This window comes from Magnolia sinica, chromosome 9 (assembly GCF_029962835.1).
Source record: "Magnolia sinica isolate HGM2019 chromosome 9, MsV1, whole genome shotgun sequence".
NCBI classification, from domain to species: domain Eukaryota; kingdom Viridiplantae; phylum Streptophyta; class Magnoliopsida; order Magnoliales; family Magnoliaceae; genus Magnolia; species Magnolia sinica.
In genome coordinates, this window is record NC_080581.1 from 89675569 (window position 1) to 89702680 (window position 27112).

General features: G+C 39.9%; 2 protein-coding genes across 2 annotated transcripts; one reads left to right on the top strand and one right to left on the bottom strand.

Moving 5' to 3' along the window:
- The first annotated feature begins 13565 nt into the window (after positions 1–13565).
- On the top strand, positions 13566–17551 carry LOC131255351 (probable disease resistance protein At1g58390). The gene is made up of 5 exons (XM_058256051.1): positions 13566–13607; positions 15450–15862; positions 16061–16638; positions 16743–16830; positions 17353–17551. The coding sequence occupies exons 1-5, from the start codon at positions 13566–13568 to the stop codon at positions 17549–17551; spliced, it is 1320 nt and encodes a 439-aa protein (XP_058112034.1).
- Positions 17552–19495: 1944 nt separating this feature from the next.
- Positions 19496–26744, bottom strand: LOC131256029 (nuclear transcription factor Y subunit C-3-like). The gene is made up of 2 exons (XM_058257025.1): positions 26586–26744; positions 19496–20574 (listed from the first exon to the last, which is right to left on the bottom strand). Exon 2 carries the CDS (start codon positions 20501–20503, stop codon positions 19748–19750), a length of 756 nt encoding a protein of 251 aa, XP_058113008.1. The 5' UTR covers positions 20504–20574; positions 26586–26744; the 3' UTR covers positions 19496–19747.
- Between the last annotated feature and the right edge of the window lie 368 nt (positions 26745–27112).

The following is a 27112-nucleotide window of genomic DNA, read 5'->3' on the forward strand; positions in this document are numbered from 1 at the left end:
GGCTCCAGCGTGGCAGTTTTTGGTGAAATCATATGTCCTTGTGATTTGTCGAGTCTTGTTAGGATAAAGTTTAAGAAATGGAGCAGATCAATTATCTGTATGGTCCGCATGATAGGATAGGAAATCGTGAAGATTAAATATGGATTAATTGTTGACAGTTTCTTGGCTAGCAGGTGAATGGCCTAGATCATGCATGTGTTGGCTTCACATACGGTGGATGGACGATGATGGATGGATTGATATTGGATTGGATGGACGATAGCAACAGAGTGTTATTGCTGGAGTCTTGAAGAAACGTGTGCTTCTATACATCGTAAGTAAAACGTTGCAGTTGATTTTTTTTTAAAAATAAATATCTATATCATCCCTAGAGACAGATGAGAGTCTTATTTCACATTTCTAATAAAAAATTTTGAATTTAAATATTTTCTTTTAAGACCGTCAATTTAGATCGAAACTTTACCAAAGATCACCATTTTGCATGCTCTATAAACAGTCTAAGTTTGGGCCTTGATCTCTCAAGGATGACCAAGATGCCTATTTAATGGCTTATGCCTATTTATAACTCAAAACGATGTTTACCGACATCCTATGTAAAAATTAACTGGTAGCTTTGATGTTTAACCTATGATCTCCCAAATAAATGGTTCATTTAGACATTTGGATGGCCAAGTTGGCAAATCAGACTGTGATGGATGATCAATTGATGATCTAAAATTTAAGTAATTAGGTGGTTAGGATGTTAATCATAGTTATGAGTTATTATACAGTTGTTTTCACAAATGGATACGTTGAAATTGGTTTTTGGATAAGTGGTATATGTTAGAAATGTATAACATTAGATTTAACTTATTGGTTCACAGGTCTAAAATGCGTAGATCATGATTTTGACGGTAAATTAAGCATATTCATAAGTGATAAATAAGATGAACGGATTAGAATGTTAATTTGACATATGTATGAGTGGATATGAAGATCTGGTAGTTACTTTACTTTGATCAAGTGATCTAAATGCAAAGTGGTCAGTTAGATATCCTCATATACTGGTAAATAGTTGATTTAACGGTCGGTTTGATGAACAGGTGAGAATACTAAGGTATTCAGGGATTTGTCCTATTAATCAACCGTTGAAAAATGCTCCCTATGGTTAGATTCAAGTTAAACTACGTAAATATTAATGGATCTACATCCTTATATATGTGTGAAGTTGCACCCAAAATTTCGGGTTGTTACATTCTACCCACCTTAAAATAAAATCTCGTCCTCGAGATTTGAAATATAGTATAAAAAAAATAAAAATAATAAAAAATTCTAGTCACATTGATGTTATCAATAGTTTTAGACACATTGATGTTATCAATAGTTTTAGTTTATAAGATTTTTTTTTCTTAAAGTATGGGAGCAACGTTCATCTAACAAGAGATTTTAGAATTTAGTAGAGATTATGTTTATTTATTTATTTATTTATATATAAAGTACTTAAAAAATGTTAATTTAATGAAAGTAAATTATCATAATGAAAAACTATGTCAGTTAAATCGACATGACACCTGTTTGGGTATATTGATTTTCGGCACTGTTTCTATCACATTTTCCCGTACCTTAAGATTTCATATTAGGTTCAATTGTTTTTATTATTATTATTATTAAACCTACAAGTAGGCTTTTGAATCACCTTGATCAGAATTATATTTTTATAGTTATGAATTTTATAATTAGACTACTAATGCTATCCATTTCTGTCGACAGCAAGATTTTGGGGAATTTAATATTTTAACATAACTTTATGGTTCAAATATTATTAAATCAGAGTACATGGAAACATCCTAACAATGTTTTGTACATTTATTTTTATTTATTTATTTATTTTATTATTATTATTATTTTATTTTTATTTTTGGAATTCTATGACAAGTACAAGTCCTTTTATTAAATTTTAGCTTAACTAGCAGTTCACATGAATTTCTAAAATTCCTGCGGTATGACTTTTCCAGAATTTGATGAATTTTGATAAGTCTACACTAAGTCCCCAAATCAGTATAATGACTATCTGATTCCGATTTTTTAATTATTTTTATTTTAATTTAGACTTATATATCTTCGATCAGGATTTTGAATCGCGTCGATTGGAGTTATACTTTTATAGTTATGAATTTTACAAGTTGGGTGATTCATACTGTCCAATGGTACATTGTCGACTAAATATCTTTAAACTTTATATTTGATTCAGAATAACCCAGTTCAATCTAAAATACATTTAATTAAAGTGTAAGAAATTTAGACTTTTATTTTTACGTCCTACAATAATTTAGAGGGTATCTAGTTTTTAGCATTTATGATCATCATTACATACATCAATCAAGGGAGAAATTCTAATGTCAAGTTTCTAATTCCAAGGGTCTACAATTTATGAACTGTAGTGGGGTACATAACCTACAGGTCACTCCAAGTTTTAAGAAAGCCTCGGTCTTATACCATTTTGTCACGCCCCGAAATTCGGATACAGGGTCTGCACCCTCATACCCGAGTTTCGGCCCATGACACGTACATTGAGTGTACTTAATTAATTCTTTGTACAGTAATTTAGAGGCACAATTTAATGAATTCTAAGTTCACATTCGATTTTAGCATCCATTCATCCATGTTTGTATTACCTTCTTATAATTTCCATCATCATATATTCAAAACCACATCAGGAATCATCGAGTCCACCCATTTGAAATTTCATTCAACAAAAATAAAATAAAAATAATAAATCAAATATTTTTCAAGGATCATCATATTTATGTACAAATAGATACAAAACGAAATCAAACTCCTAAATAAGTCATTAGTCCATCGTAGCATCTTCATCTTTTGCCAAATACGACACATGGTCCCTCGATTTATCTGGGAAATGGTCCTCATTTTCTTCACTTTTATCTCTGTACGATTGTCAATCCATAATGTTAGCTGGCCAGGCTAGTGAGTGAACTCATCATGGTTCATATACGTCATAATTAAAATAGAAATGCATAAATGTTACGAAATGCATGGATGCATGAATGTATCAAGTGGGTATAAATAGAAACCGTCCACTTGCTTGAGTTGGATTCCATCAACCCGCATCTCGCCTTTTTGGGTAGGCTTCCACCATCTTGGTAGGCTTCCACATATTGTGCGCATCCAAGAATGGTCCCCTAGGTAACCCAATACTGTAAGTACCTACAGGTCTTCCAGGAAGTGCCCCCAGGATTCAAGCGCAGGTGCGCTATGCATGACATAAATGAATGAAAATGATCGATGCATCATAGTAGCATGCTGTCACATATATCATTATGTTATATCCATAGAATTTCAAGCTTTAAAAATACAATAAAACAACTATTACAAAGAATTACACTCAACATATCAATCAAACAACTACTTTAAGTACGACGGAGAGGAAACAGGTTGGGATCACTCACCTGTACTTGGTAGAGGTAAATCCAACGAAAATCATACATGTTTGAATCTATGATCCCTAATGAATAGTGTAAACAAAATCATGAATTGATTTAATCACTCCATTCAATGAAGCCCACTTTTGACTAAATCAAAGTAACCCACATTCATTAGTAAACTTTTAAAGGTTTTAACATTTATTAAAGTTTAATTTAAACCATCCATTGATTTCCACGAAATCAAATTAGGGAACCACTAACAGATTGTTCAGATCTGGACCAATTAAGATCCAAAGTACTCATATAGCATCAATATTACTTTTCAATTGTTGTGGAACATTCAACGATTAGATCCATCTAATATTTTGAATACAATCCCAGATCTAACCTGGAGTCTATTTATATGGCATAGATAGGATCTAATGCATCTAAAAATCCATTAAATCAGATATTCAAGGTAATGATCACGATTTAATTTGATCGGTGTGGCCCACCCAGTGGTCAAATCACTCCAATTTTTGAGGCATTGATATATCTTAGCCTTAGGAATCATATGGTCAACATGGATCTAATCTAATTAAATCAGGTGATCCCACACTAATCTCTGTAGCAAGAGATTTCGCTTAAGATTTACTATTTTTATCATATGCATTAGTAGGCCGATGCGATGAACGTATGATCAACCCAACTAGTTCATTACATAGATCTTAAAGAATAATTCTAAATTATGAGAAAATAAAATTAAAATATCCATCACTAACCTGTATTAAAGGCGACTTATGGTTTCCTCATTTTTCTCTTATATTTCCGAAGCATTTTGAAAAAGAGAAGTTTTTAAAAATGCTTCGGTTCCAATTTTGGAAGTTTCATTAACAACCAAAGATATGACTTGGATTTGATGATATCGAGTGGTTAGGATTTAACTCTTCTAACTACGATTCTAAGTTCTCGCTCGAAACAACCCACCAACTAGAAATATACGTAAAGACTGTCTAAGGATGTATTTTGATTTAATTAGGGTCCAGAGACGATGGAGAACATCTCATATTGGTGGTTGAGATTTGATAGATGAGTTTAATCAAGTAGACAGTTATGATTAACTAATGAATAGCTCAAACTAAACAATAGAAGTATCTCCTATAGATAAAGGTGAGTCGATCTTGAATAGGGAGGGAAAATAGGTAGATAAAACTATTTTTTGGGGGAATTGTTTCAAAGGAATTCTTTCATGCATACATGTACCTATCAATTGATGACATTCACTAACATGTTATGAGAAATCTAATCTACCCATTAACTTTGACTTGTCATGTTAGTATATGCGTCCAAAAATGAATTAGAACTAGTACTCGAGTGGCCCGCTTCTTGGACAGTTTGGATGATAAGATAGAATGTTTTTAAGAATTAGTGGCTGATAGTGTTAATGAGGAAGATGAGTTGGTTTTAATGGCAGATTTTGTCCAGGGACATATTTATTTGAGTTGTTTCTTGTGGACGTCTCGGATAGGTCCCATCGTGCTTGTGGGGTCCACAAATCAAAGGTCAGTGATGGTTGGCTTGGTGGGTTCACGAAAGATATATTTTCTTGATATAGTGTGGTTTAGATTTCCTTATTATCTAGAGGTTGCAGGAAGGATATGGATTGATGATTCATGATCATTAGTTTCAAATTTCAGTTTGTACATGAAAAGGGGAAGGAGATAATGTTAAGTCCGACCGTTCTCCCCACGTGAATCTTGATCTTTAGCTGTGATCGGCGTGAATGGTTGGGATCATAGAAGAAATCTTCTTTATGATTCAAGGAAGAATCTCGATGGAGTACTAGGAATGAATATTTTCGTTTTGGTGAGGAAATATGGAACTTTGTTTAGAACGCAATTGGTGCAGTCAGTTACCTTGAGTTGTTTGATCATGTGGGGTCCAACGTGGCAGTTTTTGGTGAAATCATATAGGTCCTTGTGATTTGTCGAGTCTTGTTAGGATAGAGTTTAAGAAATGGAGCAGATCAATTATCTGAATGGTCTGCATGATAGGATAGGAAATTGTGAAGATTAAATATTTTGGCTAGCAGGTGAATGGCCTAGATCATGCATGTGTTGGCTTCACATATAGTGGATGGACGATGATGGATGGATTGATATTGGACTAGATAGACGATAGCAATAGAGTGTAGTTGGTGGAGTCTTGAAGAAATGTATGCTTCTAGACGTAGTAAAATGTTGCAGTTAGGTTTTTTTTTAAAAAAATAAATATCCGTATGGTTCCTGGAGATGGATGAGTCTTATTTCACATTTCTAATAAAAAAGTTCAAACTTAAATATTTTCTTTTAAGACCGTCAATTTAGAGCGAAACTTTACCAAAGATCACCATTTTGCGTGGCCTATAAACAGACCAAGTTTGGGCCTTGATCTCTCAAGGATGACCAAGATGCCTATTTAATGGTTCATGCTTATTTATAACTCAAAACAATGTTTACTGACATCCTATGTAAAAATTAACTGGTAGTTTTGATATATTCCCTATGATCTCCCTAATAAATGGTTCATTTAGACATTTGGATGGCCCAGTTGGTAGATCAGACTGTGATGGTCGTTCAATTGATGGTCTAAAATTTAAATAATTAGATTGTTAGAATGTTAATCATAGTTATGGGTTATTGTACGGTTGTTTTCGCAAATGGATACGTTGAAATTGGTTTTTGGATGTGGTATATGTTAGAAATGTATAACGTTAGATTCAAGTTATTGGTTCACAGGTCTAAAATGTATTGATTATAATTTTGACGGTAAATTAAGCATATTCATAAGTGACAAATAAGATGGACGAATCAGAATGTTAATTTGACGTATGTATAAGTGGATACGAAGATTTGGTAGTTACTTTACTTTGATCCACTCAGAAGAACACTTGGAGTAGACAACAAAGCAACACAATGTGTGGGACCCACTGAAATGTGTTTGCCATCCAAACCAGTTCATCAGGAAAGCTCCTCGTGTTCTCATTTGCAGATCTAAGGCACTGGCAGTCCATGCCATGCAAAATTGTGCCTAAAACCATTAAAATTATATGGTGTGTCCCACCTAACTTTTGGTATGACCTGATTTCTGGGTGTCTATTCACCCTGGTCTGCTGCATCTTTCTAGGGCATTTGATTTCATATACAAAACAGGTTGGCCGGCCCACACGCAATACGGAAGGTTTTAATGCCGAGCATCCCCATCTCAATTGTCCACTATGATGTGTCCCACCTAAGATTTGGATCGGACCGGACCACCTAAGAATATGGTGATGCAACAGATTCGGTCTTGCAAAGGTGGGCCCCTCATTCGCATTTTAGGTTATGCTTAAACTGGAAGACTTTTTAGTAGACCCGGCTTCATATAATTTTCTCAATCATTGCATTTCCTGGTCGTCTTGCACCCCCAAAGTCAACGCATTGATTTTAAAGCGGTTGGATGAAAATTTATGGTCCACCAACCATGCAACATCCAACGTCTTAAGTAAATACGAAATCAAACCCTTCCAATAGGTTGGATACACATTAAGAATCAATTCGTGAAAAAATCAACCTATCCACTCATTAGATGGTCCACACCATAAAAAACAATGTATAGCCACGGATGAATTGCAAAATAGAACTGTAGTTAATCAACGAGTGCAGTTGGCTGGTTTTGGTATTAATGTAATCTTCACGTTGCACAACTTGCGTGTCTAAAAAATATTTAGCTTGAGCAAGTAGGAAGGGGTTGCGTGGGAAAGTACATATACATGTATATCAACGATCTTAGCATCTCAGAAGCTAGAAGGATATTTCACAATGGCTAGGCCTTTGGATGCTTTGGCTGGTGGAAGTGGCGTTGCTTACATCTACGATATTTCTGGGGGCGTATGGTTGTTATGTATGATGGTTGTGTCGCTCTCCATCATTTCTATGATCATTTTTTCTTGTGGGGATGGTGGTGGAGGTGGCGGAGGTGGCAGTGGAGGTGGCTGCGGTGGTGGCGGTTGTGGTGATGGAGGTGGCGGATGTGGCAGTAGAGGGGGCTGCGGTGGTGGTGGAGGTGGCTGCCGTGGTGGTGGAGGGGGCTGCCGTTAAAAACTGTTGTACGTCAGTTCATTGTTCGCGCATGCAACGTTACACTATATGTTTTGCTGATGAGCAACAACCTTCGGTTCTAGCTTTTATGTATGAATATGGATCCTCTATTTGATATAAATAAATATTTTCTGTTTCCATCCATGTCATCACTGACATTGTTAACACTGCTCCCATCTGTCATAGGCTTAGGATCCGGACCCTATATGTATACTATCAGGTGGGGTTTGGCCCATAAATTATTATCTGAAATCTATACGCATGGCCTTTATATGTTCGAAGATCGTCCATGAATGATCTGCTGTGTCAGCCCATACCAGCCCGAAACATCTCCATATAAGGTGAGAAGTGGTGAAAAGACTTATACTGTTAGTTATTTATACCACCATCATCATCATCAAAGCATTATCTATCGGCCAAGCTTTCATTATACCTTAGGACACTAAAGCTTTTCTTATTATATCCATCCACGGCCTTTTGGGCTTACCCCCGGCACTTTTATACTCCTCAACTTGTACCAACCCATGTCTCTAACCGGTGTGGTTCTTGATCCTGATACTATGTGCTAAAAATCATTTTCCAACCATGATTGGGACCCAATATGAAGTACTCATCTGAATATTATTTGATTATGTGCCATGTGCCCTTGGGTCCTTTGCTGCTGGTTTCATACACCAATAGGAATTGAAATGGGTTTTGGAGGGGTCTAGAATATCAGGTTGGAGGCTCATGTTTGAGTCTACAACCAGATTTAGGTCGGCAAAAGCATGGTTTTTCAATAATAAACATAATTGAAAAATGTTGTGACTCAATTGTGGTGTTTGTATGCCATCTCAATCCTGCAATGAAAATGACTTGCCTCAAAATCAAAGTTGATACAACCCAATATGAATATGGAAGTTTTTAGGTGGTTCTTTATTATTTTTCATACTATGATGACCTACCTAGTTGTCAGATTTTGTACTTCTTATTTTTTTAAAAAAAAATTAATTTTTTTTTTAAAGAACTGAGCTTTTCATTCATCTAAAAAGCAATTTACAACGCTAGGCTGGACAATTCAGGTACCCCTCTTGACAAAAACAGTGGCACCTATCATATGCTAGACATGTACAGACAAGCTAACCCGGCTTCTTAGAGGATTTTTTGAGGGCTCCAAGGCCCGATCTATCTAGGACCAACATCCCCTTGATATGCATTGGAAGCCTGGACGCACAGACGAACCTGGACTCCTCAGGGCCAATGCTACCAATGCGGGCCAAGGCATCAGCTGGAGAATTCACTTCCCTCAGGATAGAGCGAAACAGGAAGTCCCCTTCTCTCCTAAGGCCCTCAATCCTATTAAGCCAATTCTTCCAAACCCAACTTGGATTGGAGCTGCCTGACAGGAGATTAATTACAAAATCTGAATCCGATTCAACCTCCACCCTGGGCACCCCATGGGCCAAACAAGAAGAAAGCCTGACCCAAACTACACGTAGCTCCGCTCTATTGCTGGAGCCCTCATCAAAGCCAACTGCAAAAGCAAAAATGAGATTCCCTTTGGAGTCTCTGCAAATCCCGCCTCTACCTGAGGGGCCCGGGTTGCCCCGTGCCAACTCATCGACACTTAACTTGGCCCAACCTTCCTTCGGCAAACTCCACCTAACCACCTTATATTGAACGTGCTTGCAGTAGCTAACCCCGTCCGGCCATATAACCTTTATCCATCTGTTTATCAAGTTGATCGTTGTAGCACTGGACCTGTGTTTACCTTCCATCTTCATGAAGTTTCTGGCTCTCCAAATTTCCCTAAGGATTAAACTAGGGAGCAGCTTGTTAAATAGAGCATTACAACCTCCCGGATCAGTCAACCACCACTGCTTCATCTTGACATCTACTGAATGAGCTTCTGAGGGAGGCACCCCAGCTAAGATTCCAAAGTGATCCCAAACCCTGGACGCCAGCCCCCCATGGATGAATAAATGAGGCAGGGTTTCGGCCTGAGGACACGCACCAACTAGATCCCTATAGCAAACACAAGAGGATGCCAGGGCCACTCCCTTGGACTGCACTCTCTCGTCTACTACGATCGCACCTTGTAGAAGCCTCCAGACAAAAATAGATACTTTTGGAGGTAGCTTCCCTTGCCAAACATCATTGGCCCAACTCTTGCGGGACCCGGCTGGTCTGAAGAGACTCCAAGCCGATTTTACCGAAAAAGAACCAGAGGGGTCGAAGAGCCAGAAGTAGCTATCCTCCTCACTAGACGTTGCATAGCCTCCCTGGAATATAAAATTGATAATCTGCTACGGAAGAAAGTAAAGAGCAGAAGAAGGAGGAAGGGGACCCTCTGGACCGAGGAAGTCCTTCACTTTCAGCCCTCTAATTGCATCCAGTATTTCCACATTCGGCTGAAGAAGCAGCGGCCCCAAGCCAGTCCAATTATCATCCCATAAGCTTCTCTCTCCCCTTCCAACCTGCCGCTACATGTTCTCCTCCAGCATGGGAAAAAGGACCTGCACCGACTTCCAGAGAGGAGAAACCTCGGCCGACGCTCTGACGCTACCTGCAGAGGAGAAATCCTGGGGGTCCTTCGCCTGCATCAACTCTGCCCACTGGCCTAACCCACCACTGAATTTAGCTGCCCAAGCTAATTTCATCCTGAAGACTCTCATCACATCTTGAAGGACCCTTATGCCCAGACCACCCTCATTAATCAGCTTGCAGACTTTTCTCCAACTGATCCAATGAAGCTTTTTCCTCCCATCAGCCCAACCCCAAAGAAAATTGGAGAACTTCCTATCCAGATCGACCAGGACCGAAGTTGGGACCTTTGCCGCAGCGTGGGTATGAATTGAAATTCTACCCAACACATGTTTAATCAAATTGAGCCTCCTCGTTTGTGATAAATGTCTGGCGGACCAGCCATTAATCCTGCTTTGGACTTTATCCAGCAAATATTGGAAGTGAATTCTCTTGATTCTACTGCAACAAACGGAACACCTTGGTACTTCAAACCTGACCTGGCCCTAAGGAACCCCAACAAACTCTCAATCCTCCTAACCCTGCTCTCAGGGATTTTGTCTGAGCAAAGGAATGAGCTCTTAAGGAGGTTGATCTTCTGACCTGTGGTGTGGTCCAGCTGAGATTTGGATCTGTCTCATTTTTTAATACCATGCCATAAATGAGATTGAAAAACGGATGGACGGCGTGGATATATAACCATACATATACGTGGGCCCCACAGTCAGGGTCGCACACATCTGGCTGGATCCCGGGTCCCCGCGAATCCGCGTCCGCAATCTACTAAACCGTTTCATCACGTGGCCACCTCATGTTCCCATTTAGATCCAAAGTTTTGGTGGTCCACATCATGTAGAACTGGGCCTAAAACCTTTAAAATTATATGGCGTGGCCCACCTAAGTTTTGGGATGGCCTGATTTCGGGTTGTCCACTCACCCTGGTCTGCTGCATCTTTCGAGTGTATTTGATGGCATAGGTTAAAGAAATAAAATAAAATAGGTGGCCCCTCATGCAATCCAGAAGATTTTAACGGTGGGCGTCCCCATCTCAACCATCAGCTATAGTGTGGCCCATCTGAGTTTTGTGTCGGTCTGTATTTTGGAATCCATGGACAATATATAGAGATGCACACGATGGAGAGATGGGATATCGCGAACAACAATCAATGTGGGCCCCTCATTGGCTTTGTAGGTGACCCTGGATCATCATATAATATCCCAGTCATTGCAATTCCACGCCGACTTGCACCTTGAAGACATGGATTGCGTCCCACCCCCGCCCGGACTGTAATCCGTCCGGGCAGGGATCTGTGGGGCCCAACGTGATCTAAGTGTCTTATCCACGCCGTCTATAGTTTTTCGCATATCATTTTAAGACATGAACTTAAAAATGAGTCAGGTATAGAGCTTAAGGGGACCACAAAATGCGTATTGAACTTTCACCATTAAAAACTTCTGGGAGCTGGATAAGTTTCAGATCAAGCAGATATTTGTTTTTTCACTTCATCCACGTCTACATGACCTTATTAATAGGTTGGATGGTAAAAAATCACCACGGTGGTTCTTGGAAAGGTTTCAACGGTGGGTGTCATTATTATTGCAGCTTCCTTTGGTATGGTTCACTGGAGATGTATACCTGCTTCATTTTTACGATAATATATTAAAATTATCTGATAAAATCTATGAACGGCGTGGATAAAACAATTACATTAAGGTGGGCCCTACAGATCCCTGCCCGGACGGATTACAGTCCGGGCGGGGGTAGGACGCAATCCGCCTCCGCACCTTCAACACAACGCATTAACTTTAAAGCGGTTGGATGACAACTTAGGGTCCATCAACCGTCAAATATCCAATTTCTTAACTAAATTCAGTATCCAACCCTTTAAATATATTATAATTACAATGAGGATTGAATAATGTAAAAATCAGCTCTATTAACTAATAATTTAGGAACACTACAAAACACAATTTTTAACCGTTGATAAATTTCAAAAGAATCAACGAGTGAAATTGAATGATTTTCGCATAATGTAATCTTCATGTGGGGAACAACCTATTGGATGGTTTGGATGTTACACATGCATGAAATTTTGGATGTTATCGACTGACTGGACTGTAACACTCGATCCTACCGCTTGTACTATAACTAAAGAAATGTCGGCTGATTTAGGCAATGTGGCGTTTAATGCAAGCAGAAGCCAACAGGATGGAAATTGAAGCGACGACTCCGAAGTCATGAACAACTATATTAAGGTTCGTTGTGGTTGTGGGGGAAGCAATAGAATCCAATGGCTAGGATTTTGGATGCTGTGGCGGGTGGAAATGTGTTTCATGTCTCGGGAGGCTTCTTCTTGCTATTCATGATTGTTGTGGCCATCTCAATCATATCTATGGTTATCTTTGCATGTGGTGGATCAAGTGGAGGTGGGCCACGTGACAGCCGTGACTGTAGTTGTGGTGGTGGCGGAGATGCTGGTGGTTGTGGTGGCGGTTGTGGTGGTTGCGGCGGCTGCGGCGGTTGAAAACAGATATCTGTATCTTGATCGTGGATGAGACTTCGTGTTTGAGTTTTATTGTTGTAGTTGAGGCTCTCAATGGGCGGGCTGGCTTGTTGGGCTTCGGGCCCGCTTATCATGGGTCGGGCCTGGTTTGAAGTGTCAAACCAAAGGGCCAAAATCAGACTTGCAATTCAAGCCCATTTTTCAATCAGGCCGGGTCTTGAGCCCATCAGTATGACCCAAGTCTAGCGGAGTCCATTAGGGTTTGCAAGGGCAATTTTGTAATATACACAATTATCATTTACTCATATTGCTCCAGCCTACACTCCCACCTCTCTTTCTCTCTCTCAAACCCTTAGCTTAGGCTCGGGCTTGGGCTGGTACTCGAATTAATGTTTTGGGCCGGTCTGGGCTTGCAAAGGACTATGTTGATGTCTCTCTCCTAACCAACCCTCAGGCTTGGGCTCGAGCTTAGTCCTAAAATAACATTTTGAGTTGGGCTTGAGCCAGAGTATTTTTGCGGTCATGGACCATGGCTGGGCTCAAACCATTGTGGGCCAGACTTGGGCTCGGCCCTGACCCAACCTATTGACGTGGGGTATGGGCCTTAAATCCAAACCGCCCAAAGAGTGGAACTACTTTTAGATTGGTTGATTAGATAATTGTGACCTATGATCAATGAACATTTTTTTTTTTTATTAATTTGGATGATTTACTACTTTTTTATTTTTAGTTCAATAAACATCCAGCGGTTAAGATCATACTTCCAGTGTAAATTTTAGTGTGTAATTCATCTAGAGTGAGTCACTATTTGGGCGGTTCAGATTTCAAGTAGATGCCACGTGTACAGTGGAGAATCTCAACTGTATCTCAGCTACAGAATCTTCTCAAGAGGCTGGATCCGTCACTAACGTGAAAGTTGACTGGGGCCCACCATAATGTTTTAGTGACATCTATACCGTCCATGTGTAATCCCTAATGTTGTCTTTGGGGCCCAAAAATCCAGCCGATCCAAAACTTCGTAATGCGTAGGATTTCGGGCCATGGGGTATTGTTTGCCACGCCACAGGAAACGGTTGGGAAGGGTACGCCCATTATTAAAAACCTTCCAGATTTTCTGTGGGGCCCACTTTGGTAATCCCCATATCAATGAGGGACAGCCCACAAACTGAGATTGATTGAACGATCTTAAACTGTTATTATAATTTTGGAAGCTGCTAATTGTCAGGAAATGATCACAAATGTAGCAATTATAGTATCTTCCACCTGTTTGCGGCCCACCCTTGATGTGTATATGAAATCCAAACCGTGCATCAGGTGTGCCACCTGATGTGGACCGTTCATCCCAAGAATCATCTCGGTGCAAGATCAAGGTGGAACACATCAAGAGTAGAAATGCACAATTACGCCCAGTTATGGATTGGGCTGTTTGGTCCATCCTGGCAGGGAGGAAATTGATCACTTGTTTCCTTTGGTGTGGCCCACCTGAGTTATCGATGAGGAATAGCATCGAATGAATGGATTGGATGGCACTCAGGGTTCACACAACTGGAACTGATCATTCCCTTGTGCGTGCAAGACGACTAGAACGTGTCCACGACGGCTGAGAAGAGAAGTACTTTGATACTCGGTTGAGCGTGATGGTTCATACACGTGCTCAGAATGTGTCATTCGGTAACTGAAATGACAAATTAGCTGTCCGATTTATGTACACTTGATGGATGGTTAAAATGGATAAGCCAGTGGTACTAATTCAACGACCAAAGATTCGGATCGCCCAATGGTTTTTGGATGGTGGCCCATCTATAGTTGTACAAACTAGATGGACGGTTCGGATCAACCTAGCACATTTGGTAGTGTGCATCAAGGGAAGATGATAGGGAAGAACATGAACATGGTAGGGCCATCTCGCTATCGTACATGTGGTAGTGGATGTCAATCAGGACTATCCATTTCATGGGCCCTACTAACCAATGGTGATCTATACCGTTCTTACGATGTTCTCCATGTTTGGTATGGGAAGCTTTATAATAAATAAATAAATAATCATGTCTCAGAAGCTGGCTTTTTCTGCCCACTTAAAAACTAGTCCAAGTCCCATTTTCGATTGGTTTAATTTGAGTTATGATAGGCAGCATGTACAATTTCCGCACATCAAGTGTCATGCTCTGCAAGAGTATCAAATAGCTCCCCTCTCAGCTCCTTTCTGAGGCAGTCAATCCTTCGATGTAATCCATCACATTACCACATCAACAGCCCAAACCAACAGGAATGGCTGAAGGGCCTACATAAAGTGGACCCAAAACAGCTAACTCATTGGACCTTTCTCTGAACCAATATTGGCTCCCAATAAAAATAAAGGGCTTTTGACATATATACCACTGCCTTTGGAGCATACCTAAATAACCCCCCTACCTTTTAGGTCTGCCTCGATGAATCCAAACCTTTTTCTATTAGTCAAAATAATCCCAGCAGTCGATGACTGTATATCTATTGATTGGGGAATGTGCGTGAAACTGCACCCAATCGTGGGAAAGGTCTAGATTGCATTGTCTAGGTAGGTGTAGACCATTGACCAACAATTTGAATTGATCAATGTCAGCCCGCCGTAGAAGCCATTGATCAGGTAAACCAATTGTTTTTGAGTAATTCTACATTTAAAAACATACAAGAGAGGTAACTGGTGTTTTCATTCCCTTATTGGAGACTATAGGAAAACAGTCCTTTCCTTCAGCTTAAGGCCAAAAAAAAAAAAAAAAACCCAATTGAGGAGGGTATTTTTCTGTAGTTTGAAAAGGTATGGATTTATTTACCAATACTTGTCTGTAGTTTGAAAAGGAGGGTATTTGTCTGAAGCAGAGAGAGAGGGAGAAGGCTCAATGAGATCTGCGTGAACAGATCACAGTACAGTATTGAGACCATATCAGTTGGTGGAGAAGCTTCAAGTTCATCGAATCAAGGTCAACCACGGAAGGAGCTCAGTTGTTGAGGAAGTGAATGTCGTGGGCATTGAAGATGAGGCAAAGAAAGTGGTGGGACGTCTGATTGAAGGAGAAGATCGTCTGATTGAAGGAGAAGATCGACTCACGGTTGTTTCAATCACAGGTACAGGAGGAATAGGTAAGACTGCTTTCACAAAGAAAGTTTACAATAACATCAATGTAAAGAAGAGTTTTGATTTTCATGCTTGGGTGCATGTGTCTCAAGAACATCAAGTGCGAGAGCTTTTACTGAGTATTATAAAATGCTCAAAGACGCTTTATGGGGAAGAAATGGAGACCATGCTCAACGAAAGAGTTGGCACAGAAACTCTGGCAGCACTTGAAAGAGGAGATATCTGGTCGTGATTGATGATATATGGATTAGAGAAGCTTGGGACAGTTTGACTGCCACATTTCCATAAAGGATGATAGAGTAGTGCTTACAACTCGCAAGAAAGACATCGCTTTGTATGCAGATGCACAAAGCACACCCCATGAAATGGGTTTCCTAAATGAAGAGGAGAGTTGGGAATTTTTTTGCAAGAAAATATTTCTAGGAAATATTCATCCCACGTGCCCTCCAATCTAGAGAAGCTAGGGAGAGAGATCGTTGCAAAATGCCATGGATTACCTCCAGCAGTTGTCGTTCTAGGAGGTCTCCTATTGAAAAGAGATAAGTCGCCAAAGGAGTGGCATAAGGTGCTTAAAAGCATTGAATGGTGGCTAAATGAAAGCGAAGATCAGATCTTGAGCATATTGGCCTTAAGCTTCCATGATTTGCCTTATTACTTGAAACCCTGCTTTCTTTATTTCGGTGCTTTACCCGAAGACTCCGAATTCTCAATGGATGATTTGATTTCCCTATGGATAGCTGAAGGATTCGTGCAAGGAAGGGGAGGAGAAGAATTGGAGGATGTCAAAGAGGATTACTTACAAGAGCTTGTTGACGGAAGCATGATTCAAGTGGTGAAACGGAGGACCAATGGAACAGCAGAAACATGCCATCTCCATGATCTTCTATGCAAACTCTCTATTTCAAAAGCTAAGGAAGATAAATTCCTTGGTGTGTATCGGGGCATTGGCTCTACTTCACCAACCATGGCACGTCGACTTGCTATTACTCATCCTGGAATCGGTAAATATATATCTCTTAACTGCTCAACCATACATCTCCATTCTTTGTTGTGCTTCACTCAAGAGCATGAAACTCTGAGTGAAGAACAGTTGAAAATTCTCTAGGGAGTTTCAAATTCGTTAGGGTGATGGATTTAAGGGATGCAAATATCTCTAGCCTACCAAATGAAATTGGGTATCTAATCCAACTGAGGTACCTATGCCTCAGGGGAAATAAGTTAAGAAGTATACCTCCTGCTATAAGCCGCTTGTACAACCTTCAGATGTTGGATCTAAGCTATACTCCCATCGGCTCACTACCTAATGATATTTGGAAGATGCAGCAACTAAGGCACCTACGACAAGAACCAAGACCACGCCACATTGGGAATCATATGCAACCCTATTGCTTAAGCAACCTCCAGACACTATAGCCAGTAAGGGCTGGCAGATGGATAGAAGATGGGTTGGACAAACTGACCAATTTGAGAGAATTAGGAATAAAGGGAGACCTTATTTCGCATGGGAAGGCATTATCATATGCTATCATGAAATTGGTCTTCCTCAGATCACTGTGGTTGAACGGACTGGGTAGAGAAGGCTCAATTCCAGCATTGATGTCCTTCTCAAATCATCACCATCTTTATAAGATGGATTTGCTCTGACGGCTAGAGAAGCTACCAGACCTGCAGCAATTCCCACTAAACCTTACTGAGCTATTCTCATACGGATCCAGATTAGAGCAAGACCCACTAGGAACACTGGAGAAGCTGTCAAACCTTCGGATTCTCACATTAGTTGAGCATTGTTATATAGGAAAGGAAATGGTATGCTCTGCAGGAGGATTTCCTCAGCTTGAAGTTGTAGGCATCAATGTGTTGGATGAAACAGAGTGGAGACTGGAGAGTGGAGGAAGGAGCAATGCCAAATCTTAGATATTTAGAGATTGGTGGATGTAGAAAACAGAAGATGCTTCCAGATGGACCGCAGCACATAATCACTCTCCAAGAGTTGAAATTGTGGATGATGCCTGAAGAATTCTAAGGTTGAGACGGAATAAGGGAGAGGACTGGTTAAAAATCCAACACATACCCACTCTCATAGTCAAAGCCTACTACCGAGGATGGTGGTTTTCTTCTTCATTAATCCTGCTATAACCGACCGAAATGGACCTGAAACGTCATAAAAGACAGGTGAGTTTAGACTGTTTCACTTTCTTTTCTTTCTGGTGTGTTTGGATTGGTGGAAAACAGGATTCAACAAGGAAAAGAAAAGTGCTTTTCTTTGATCTGACGGTTCCCCTCATTCGCAAAAGCCAAGAAGAGGGGTGAGGAAATCAGTTTTCATTTCCTGAGAATTCCTCGGAAAAGACTTATGTCCTTTTCCTCCCTCAAACCTAAGAAATGGAGATTTCAACCCTTTTGAGATACAACTCCCACTGTTTGACCATTGACCATTCCAGATTTTCTTTGAAATCACAAATGCTCAAATAAGCAGGTTATTTAAAGATTTTTTTCCATAAATTTAATTTCCACAGTTTTCCTCAGATGTGGGGTTTTCCTTTCCTCGTCCACATTTTTCTTTCGACTAATCGAAACAGGCAAACTTTCCCAAATGTAAGCTAAGTTTGAACCTAAGACCACAATGTTGAATTCCTGTGCAGGGATGTAAGAATATATTTTTGCTTTATAGCAAGTTTCTAATTGTTTATGGTCTTGTCCAGGGAACTAAGAAGTGGCCCAGGTTGGTGATGCCTGTAAGCATGTAGGGGTTGCTAACAGAGGAGGATAAAATGGAGTCAAGGATGTTTGCAACAGAGGAGGATAAGGTGGCAAAAATTAGAGTTGGGAATGTACAAGAAATTAGTCTGTGTCCTCTATCAAATACCTTCAGCTTTCAATCGTAATCTTTTTTGCTTAATTACATAAATATATTGTATTATCGCCTCAGCCCTCTGATAATTAGTATCGATACTTTCTAAAGTACTAATCTCTAACATATAAATAAAATTTGGAAATAAAGTTGCCTTTGTAATTTATGAATAAGTTCTCTTGAAGAAGCCTCTATCGAACAAGATGTTGGAGGATCCTCAAAGTGGGGCCGATTCTCTTCCAAATCCTTCTTAGCCGTTACCTCTCCTCAGGGAGGAGTAATCTTGCCTTGCATGAAGAATGGGTGGACCATAGCTCACCTATGGTGGAAACATTTGTCGGGATAATCTTTGTAAATCAAATAAATCCCACTTCATAAGTTGTATTTATTTTTCATTTTTCGATTTATTATCCATTGTTATAAAGTTACAAAAATTTTGAATAATTTTCTCCATCCATGTTGACATTCAATGTGTTTTGAATGGCTTGATTAGAGAGTTACATGGACGGGGGGTTCTGTGAGGCCCTTTCCAATCACAGAAAGAGTTCACTGGAAAATAGTTTCAGTCCCTATTATATGGGAATTCAATCAGAAGTAAAATAACTGGCAGATGGTGCGGTGTGATCAGTGGATAGAATTAGAGATTTTATAGCTAACTAACTGAAAAGAAGCATCCATCAAAGTGGGCAGTCAAAAAAATAGCAATCCAGAAAGGTCCAGGCGACATTAGGATCCATTTTTCAGATATTTGATACCCAATTTGAAACTCAGTTGGGTGGAATTGCCTTCAGCCTCTACCGTCCCAAATCCACATTAAACAATGTAACGTGCATGGGGGTGTAAAAGCATCCCGCTGGCCCTGCTAACCAAGTAACATCATAATAGGCTATAATACAATTCAACACCTACAGCTCTTAATGACCAGCAATGCATTCTCCAACTTAATTTCAAGAAGAAGAAGAAGAAGAAGCACAGTTCTACACAAGTAGAATCACAGAGATGACATGTTTAAGAAAAGGAGATCTCATAATTTAAGCTGTTCGGCCAAAATGCAATGCATTTTGCGACTGAATTCGAATAAATATACGACGAGCCAAAGTGAAATTTGAAAAGATAATTGAAAATCCATGACTGAACAAAGAAACTTTTACGAACGGATATCTGTTAGGACAGTTCTCTGAGAACATGATATTGAAAAGGGTAGCATACTTACATGTACTCCAAACTCGTCTGCAAGTGGCCTATATTCTCTTTCCAACTCAACCATCATCAGACGACTGCGGCTGCTGCTGCTGCTGCTCATTAAGTGTCTGTTGTTGCCACATCTGCTGGGGCATGAAAGGCTGTTGCACATACAAAGATTGATCCATGACAGGTTTACCCATTATCAGCCCCGGTGGGGCTTGCTGCGGAGACAAGAAGTAGTATGGAATGGCCTCTGTAGGACCTCCAACCGGCATGGCCCCAGCCATCGGGATTGATCCAAGCACCTCGTCCTTCAGCTCCTCCCTTGGCACAATGTCAACCAGAAAGTCAAAGATATCCGTCCTCGTGATCGCCGCTGCAATGTCATTCTTCTGCAGCGTCCTCCGCTTGTTCTCCTCCGTGTGATTCCATGATCGCAGAGTCAGCTCCAGGATGAACATCTCGCAGGCCTTGGAGAATACCACCGGGGCCTCCGCTGAGATCATCCGCACGTCCTCGTCTGCCTTCATGATCTTCTTGATCCTCGCCAATGGCAAGCTGTGGTTCTTGAAGTCGTTCGTCTGCTCGATTTCTTGGTATTGGTTCGCCCAGAACATCTGGAGTTGCTGCTGCAATTGTTGCTGCTGCTGTTGGTGGATGTGCTGATAAGCAAGTTGCTGTTGCGCTAGCTGACCTGGCGTCCCAACCGAGCCAGGAGGGCTAGGGCCCATCATCTGGTTAGCCTGATACCCAGCCCCGCCATATGGCACTTGGGCCGCACCACTAACTACCCCCATGACTGGGAGCTGTCCATGCCCTTGTTGATCCATTCTTACTTTGCACGATCACAAATAGGAACTTTTTTCCTTTTCAGTAGGCTCAGAAAATAAAATCTACGTCTCTGACATTGAGAACAAAACAAAGTTAACTCATGCATAAATAACAATCTTTAATCAGAAGTAGCAAACTTGAAGTCACCTTTCACAAAGACGAAGCATCAGTTCTGTATATTATAACTGTCACAAGTGTCTTATCTACTGAAATAAAAGGTGCACTCCAGTGGGTTCACAGTGGTACCAGGCAGATGAGGGGCCCACGTGGCATATGTATCACATACAATCTGTCCATCGGATGCGTTCCCTCAAGTTAACTCCAGGACCAGAAAATCAGCTCGATCAAAGAATCTGGTGGGCCAGAGCACAGGGAACAAGGTGGAAGGGGATGCTCACCCCTGATTCTCACGAGAACCTCCTTGAGTTGAAGAATAGCCTGATGTTTGTCCTGACCCTTCATCCCGATGAAGTGTCTGGATGGCATGGATTCCATATATACGACATGACGAGCCCACCAATAAAATCAAGGGTGTCTGTCCCCTCTCAACCTGTCCCGTGATGTGGCCGACATGAATTTCTGTTAGGCTGATTTTTGGGCCCTAGGGGTAACATGAGGTGACACATCGGATGGATGGGTCATTTGTTGTAAATAGTTACGTTCCCCACTTCTGCCAAGTACCACTACAGCGCACCCCAGAAATAAAGCATACACAATAATTTTATAAAAAAAATTTTAAAAAAAATAGTCGCTTGCTCCTAAAATCTGTACTTGGGAGTTCTCGAATCAGTTACCTACTTTGGTTAAGCTATGAGCCTAACCGAAGATTAGGCAAATGACAACAAGATGCCCAATACAAAGGGGAAATATTACAATTTTCAAAGGATTCTAGACATGAGGCCCATCCCAAGACATCCAATTTGGCCCTCCTAAATACCTCCATAGCCAACCCATTTCGATTCCAAAAGCACCAATTATTCCTTTCCCCAATTGATGATTCTGAAAGACATCCCTTTAGCATTGCTTTCTGCCATTGGCGTTGCTTTCTGCCATAAGAGAAAGGACAGTGCCATAAAGATGAGTTAGAGACAAACAGACGGTGGTTGAGCACAACATGGAGGTGCAGGAGACTGTAAGCTGATTAAAGGAGGTTTTCAAGTACCATATAGATCCATTTTGAAAGCCTGTGAGAGGACTGACCAGGAAATTATTTCTCATACTCACGTTTCAGCAAAAGAATTCTTGTAGAAACCAAATGGAGTAGGGCAGTGCAGCAAAAGAATTCAAAGATGTATCTTTGTCCAGTTCTAGAAAAGGTTGGTTGGAGGGGATTAGTGACACTAGGAAGCTAGTCAAAGTGGTTGCTTTATGGAAGCATCATCCTATGGGCTTTGGAAACCCAACGTTAATGGATGCTATCTTGGCAACTAAGGTGATTTCAGCAGGGGGATAGAGCACTAAGGAGCGATCTAGGAAAGGTCAAGTTTGCTTTCTCCAGGCCATTGGTGTTGGAGACAATCATGCGGAATTACAAGCATTGAAGGTTGGGACTCAACTGGCTAACTCAACTTCCTTGGAAGCAGAATGATAAATTAAAAAATTAAGAATCTTATAAGCCATAGATTTATCACTTTTAGCCTTATCCCCTGAGAAGCTACATTATGGCCGATGATCTTGCCAAATCAGGTCTGGATGGTGTTTTTTTTTTTTTTTTTTCATTTCTTAATAAATTTCTGTTAACCACCAAAAAAAAAAGCATGCACTTTGCAGATTCCTTGGAAGCAGAATGATTATATAATAATGTAAGAATCTTATAAGCCATAGTTCCATCACTTTTAGTCCTGACCGGTTGTCCCTCGAGAAGCTACTTCATGGCGGATGATCTAACTAAATCAGATCAGTATAGTGCTTTTTTAGTTCTTAATAACTTTTTTTTGCCCACAAATAAAAACGTCCCACATCTGAATGGGGGCAAGAATTTTTCAACGACATACGTTATCTACAAGCTATGTGCAAAATTAGAGTCCTCTATATAACATTTTCACTAGATGTGACATGGAAAGCAACAATTGCTTTTACATAACACATCTTTCCCCTTAACTATTTTAACAAAAAGGAATTCATTAAAAAATTCCAATAAAGGATTGTGGAATTGTTTATCCTCCTATGGTATTATGGTATCAAAACCCGTATTTGGAGGATGGCTATTCTTGCCATTTGGTGGGCTGTTTGGAAGGAAAGAAATGATAGATGTTTCAACGACATCCATAGTTCGGCTCAAGCAGTCGGTTCTTTTGCTAAAATATCTAATTATTGAGAGGGTGGTTAATGTAATGGGTCTTAAAGATTATAATCTTCTGTTTTTGGGTTTGTAGGCTCTCGGCTCTGCTACCTCACCAGCCCCGTTTTGTAGCTTGTCCTCTTTTTTAATGCAAATCCGTTACTATATATATATATATATATATATATATATATATATATATATATATATATAATCCTTGGATATTTTTGTTTTATGTATTTGATTGAACATGGTCTGATTGAGTTTCCATAAACAATACCTAGTGAAGTGGAATGAATTTTTGTTGCATTGTCAGGGATGTAGCATAATCCTCACAAGTGTCCATCCAAAACCAAAATTATAGTATCATCTCCAACTCAGTAGATCTAGTTGATAAGGCTATCAAGCCTAATTGGGAGAATAAATATGGGGAGATCTAGTTTATTAGGAAGAGACACGAGAGATTAAGTGTGGCAGACATTCTGAGTTAGTTGATATTACTAAAATTGATTGGTTTTACTTCCATTTCTGGTATTATAGGATTGTTAAAAATAGGAGAGTAGCTGAGAATTGTGGAAAGAAGAAAGAAAAAGTATTCATTCATTTCTGACAAGGTTTTCCTCAAAAGCAGTCATCCATCAATTATATCTGCTTCTTTTTATCTTCTTTTAACTTCAGTTCATATAATCATTTTCCAAAACAATCCTGTTATGTATGACAAAAACCTTGCAGATACCACATTTCTTCAGTCACTGTATGATCATAACCAATCAAAAACTTTACGAAATTGATAAGGTGAAATCCAATGCAAACACCTTCCAATCAATCCAAAGAAGAAAACCCAACACCATAATCATACGAAGAACAAACCGAAACAAAAGGGGAAAAGGCAGGTTGTTTGAGTGACAATCTAAAAATACAAGTCCAAGGGCATCCATTCTAATGCCCTCTGTGACCAGAACTATTCTGATTGGATCCTTTGAATAAAATTAAAATGATAGCATCCTTTAAATAAATCTCATTCCAGTTGGATAGGGACTAGTTTTTTTTAGAACAAAGAATGGTTTGTTATTTTTTCTGCTATTTTTGGGTTTATCATGACCTTGTTTTGAGTTATGCAGAAAGGTATTCAATAGGTAATCAGTCATTGCCGTTATGGTACAGGCCGTAACGGCCATTACAATACGGGCTATAACGGCCGTTACACCTATTTGTAAAAAAGAAAAAAGACACAACAACAACACTGTAATGACCCCATAACAGCCATTAAGGGCCATTTTCCCATAAGGGCTGCAACAGCCGTTACATAAGGGCCTGTTTGGATGCATGTAAGTTCTTTAAGTTGTGACTTATAAGTCACTTACAGATGAAAGTTACTTACAAGTAATCATGTTTGGATGTAAGCTACAACTCACTTACAGGTAAGTTGATTTTTGTATTTAGATAGCTTGTAAGTTAGTTGCAGGTAAAAAGTTGTATATTCACACCAAACAAAGCTTGGAGTTAGGAATCATTCCGAAATATTATAATCACATAAGCAATCTTAGCACCAAAAATGTCATTTTGTTAAGCTCATCTAGAAGAATATTTAAACCAATTCTTAGGCTAAACCAATCATTAAGTTGATCATATAAATGGGCCCACGATTTCAAAATACCTACAATGTAAAATCCTGGTAATGTTAAGATGTGCCAAAACAAAAAATTACAAGTCAATGACCTAATACAACTCATTTGCAACTCACAAGAAGAGGAGAGGCATTTTACAATAGTGCTAGATTACATAATCAGATGCCTACTAAGATAAATCTCTGTGCAGCAAACACACGCTATTTGACCCTACAATATTACAGGTGGGACCCAAATTTCAGTAAGCTAAGTTGTTCATCCGATCGATCATCATAATCAACATCTGCAATATAGATGAACCCAGCCATCCAATTGGTGGCTTGTATATAAACAAATGCAGCACATCAGTTAGGACCATGTATACCATCCAGTCAATAGCAAAAAAAAAATGGACAGCAATGATTGTTTATGGAAATAATAGGTCCAATCAAGAACTTAAAACGTTCATTTGGAGGGACCATAGTTGATTGCTTATGTTTTTCTTCTTAATATATCTTCGTTACTTATAAAAAATAATAATAAAAAAAAATAAATAAATAGTTGATTGCTTATGGTTGTAATCAAACCCTTTGATTATATGCTCCTAAACATATCATCCATGGATTGGAAAACCAATGGCTACACACACACACACACACACACACAAAAAGTCCAAGTTCTAGATCCACACCGTCCATTAATTTTGTCAACTTATTTTAGGGCTTGGGCCCAAAAAATGAAGCAGATCCAAATCTCAGGTGGGCCACACCACAGGAAACAGTGGTGATTGAATGCTTACCAATAAAACTTCTTGTGTGCCACAAAACTTTTGGATCAAGCAGATATCCGTGCTTTCCCTTTATCCAGGTATGTGTGACCTTATAAACAGGTTGGATGGCAAATAAACATTATGGTGGGTCCTAGGAAGTTTGTAATGGTGGACATTTAATCACCATTATTTCCTGTGGTGTGGCCCACTTGAGATTTGGATTTGCTTCATGTTTGGGCCCAAGCCCTAAAATGAGCTGGCAAAACTGATGAACAGTGTGGATATACCAAAAAATACATTAAGGTGGGGCCCACTATCACAGCCTTACCAAATTGGGCTGATTTGAATAAAAGGAAAATAAATAAATAAAACAGATGCTTGTAACCCTAACTGCAGGGGGGGGGGGGGGGGGGCCCAACGACCCTAATTGCACACACACACACACACACACACAGATGATTGTAGCTGGAGCTTTGCTGTAATGGAGCTGCATCTCCTCCATATTCCCCGCCTTTCAAAAATCAGACCGTTGGCCTGTAAGTCAAGTACAGGCTGTACAGAGAAGTGACTTCTCACCCCAGCCCCTAGAACTTTCCTGGTAGTCAAGATCTTCCCAACAAGTAACTTACAGGTGAATTTCCTCTCCCAAACACCACCTGTAAGTGACTTCCCTGTAAGTCACTTCCCACTAACCCAACTAACAACCATCCAAACAGGCCTTTACCATTTTTGGATACCTTGTTGGGAAGATCTTGAATTGATCTTGTACTCATCAATATATTTGAGTTATTGAATCATGAAAATCACAAATCAATTTCCCGAAAAAAAAAAAAAAAATCCAGCTTCTTGTGAACTGCAGGGTAAGCAACACATCACATTCACCTTCTGGCCCCCACCATGGACGGCTCGCGCTGGAAAAATTCCATCCATTATGGATACAACCATGGTTGGGAAATGAACGGTTAAAACTAGTTCGCATCATAGAAGCAAAACCTAGATTTAAAACCAGACAATTAGAATTATCCTGGTTCAATTTTTGCAAAGTGGGCCATCTTGGCTGCCCCACCAGATGAATGGTTCCGATCACCAAGAATCACGCCCCACAGGACTACAACTTCAAGTGGTTCCCAGTACTACTAACTGATCATCGAAAAAGTAGAGGTTTTTTACACTAACAAAAAATCCCAAATTCAAATCAGAAAAGAAAACGTAAAGAAAAATCAAAGATCTTAGCAATCCACAGAAATAGGGAAAACACTCCAGAATAACCCATCAAAGGAGCAAAAATTACAATACAGTCATCAAAGAACGGGATTTTGAAGCTTCATATCAAAATCCGCAGATATGCGAATCTAATGAAAACCGAATTCCAAAACAAAATAAAAAAGGGGAAAAAAAATAAAATAAAATCCATCGCGACATACCTTTATGAGGGAAGAAAGGGAGAATTGGAGAGAGATCGACGGGTGGCGTTTTTCACGATTTCTAGGGTTAGCGTTTTATTGCAAACGCTTCGGATCTTCCCGTGGAAATAGAGAGAGATTGTAATGTAGAAAAGAAGGGATCTTTTCTTCCTTTTCCCATAAAAGTAGGAAGCGCACCAGCTACTACTAACCGTGCGGCACGTGGAAGACCACGTGTATGAGATCCAATCCGTCCAAGTGCTTTGCTTCGTATCCATCATCGAACCCGAAAGTCGGGTCGGTCAGAATATCAGGTGGGCCACACGGGGAAAGAGTTGGGATGGCAGGACGCGGATTGCCTGCGAAAGGCTTACGCAGGAAGTTCCTGCGCTGGGAAGCTAGGTGGGGCCCATAGTGATGTTTGTGGGAAATCCACGCCGTTCATCTATTTTTTCAGTTCATTTTATGGCAAGAGACCGAAAATGAGATAGATCCATAACTCAAGTGGGCCATACGAGAGGATACAGTGTGGATTGAACTCCCACCAT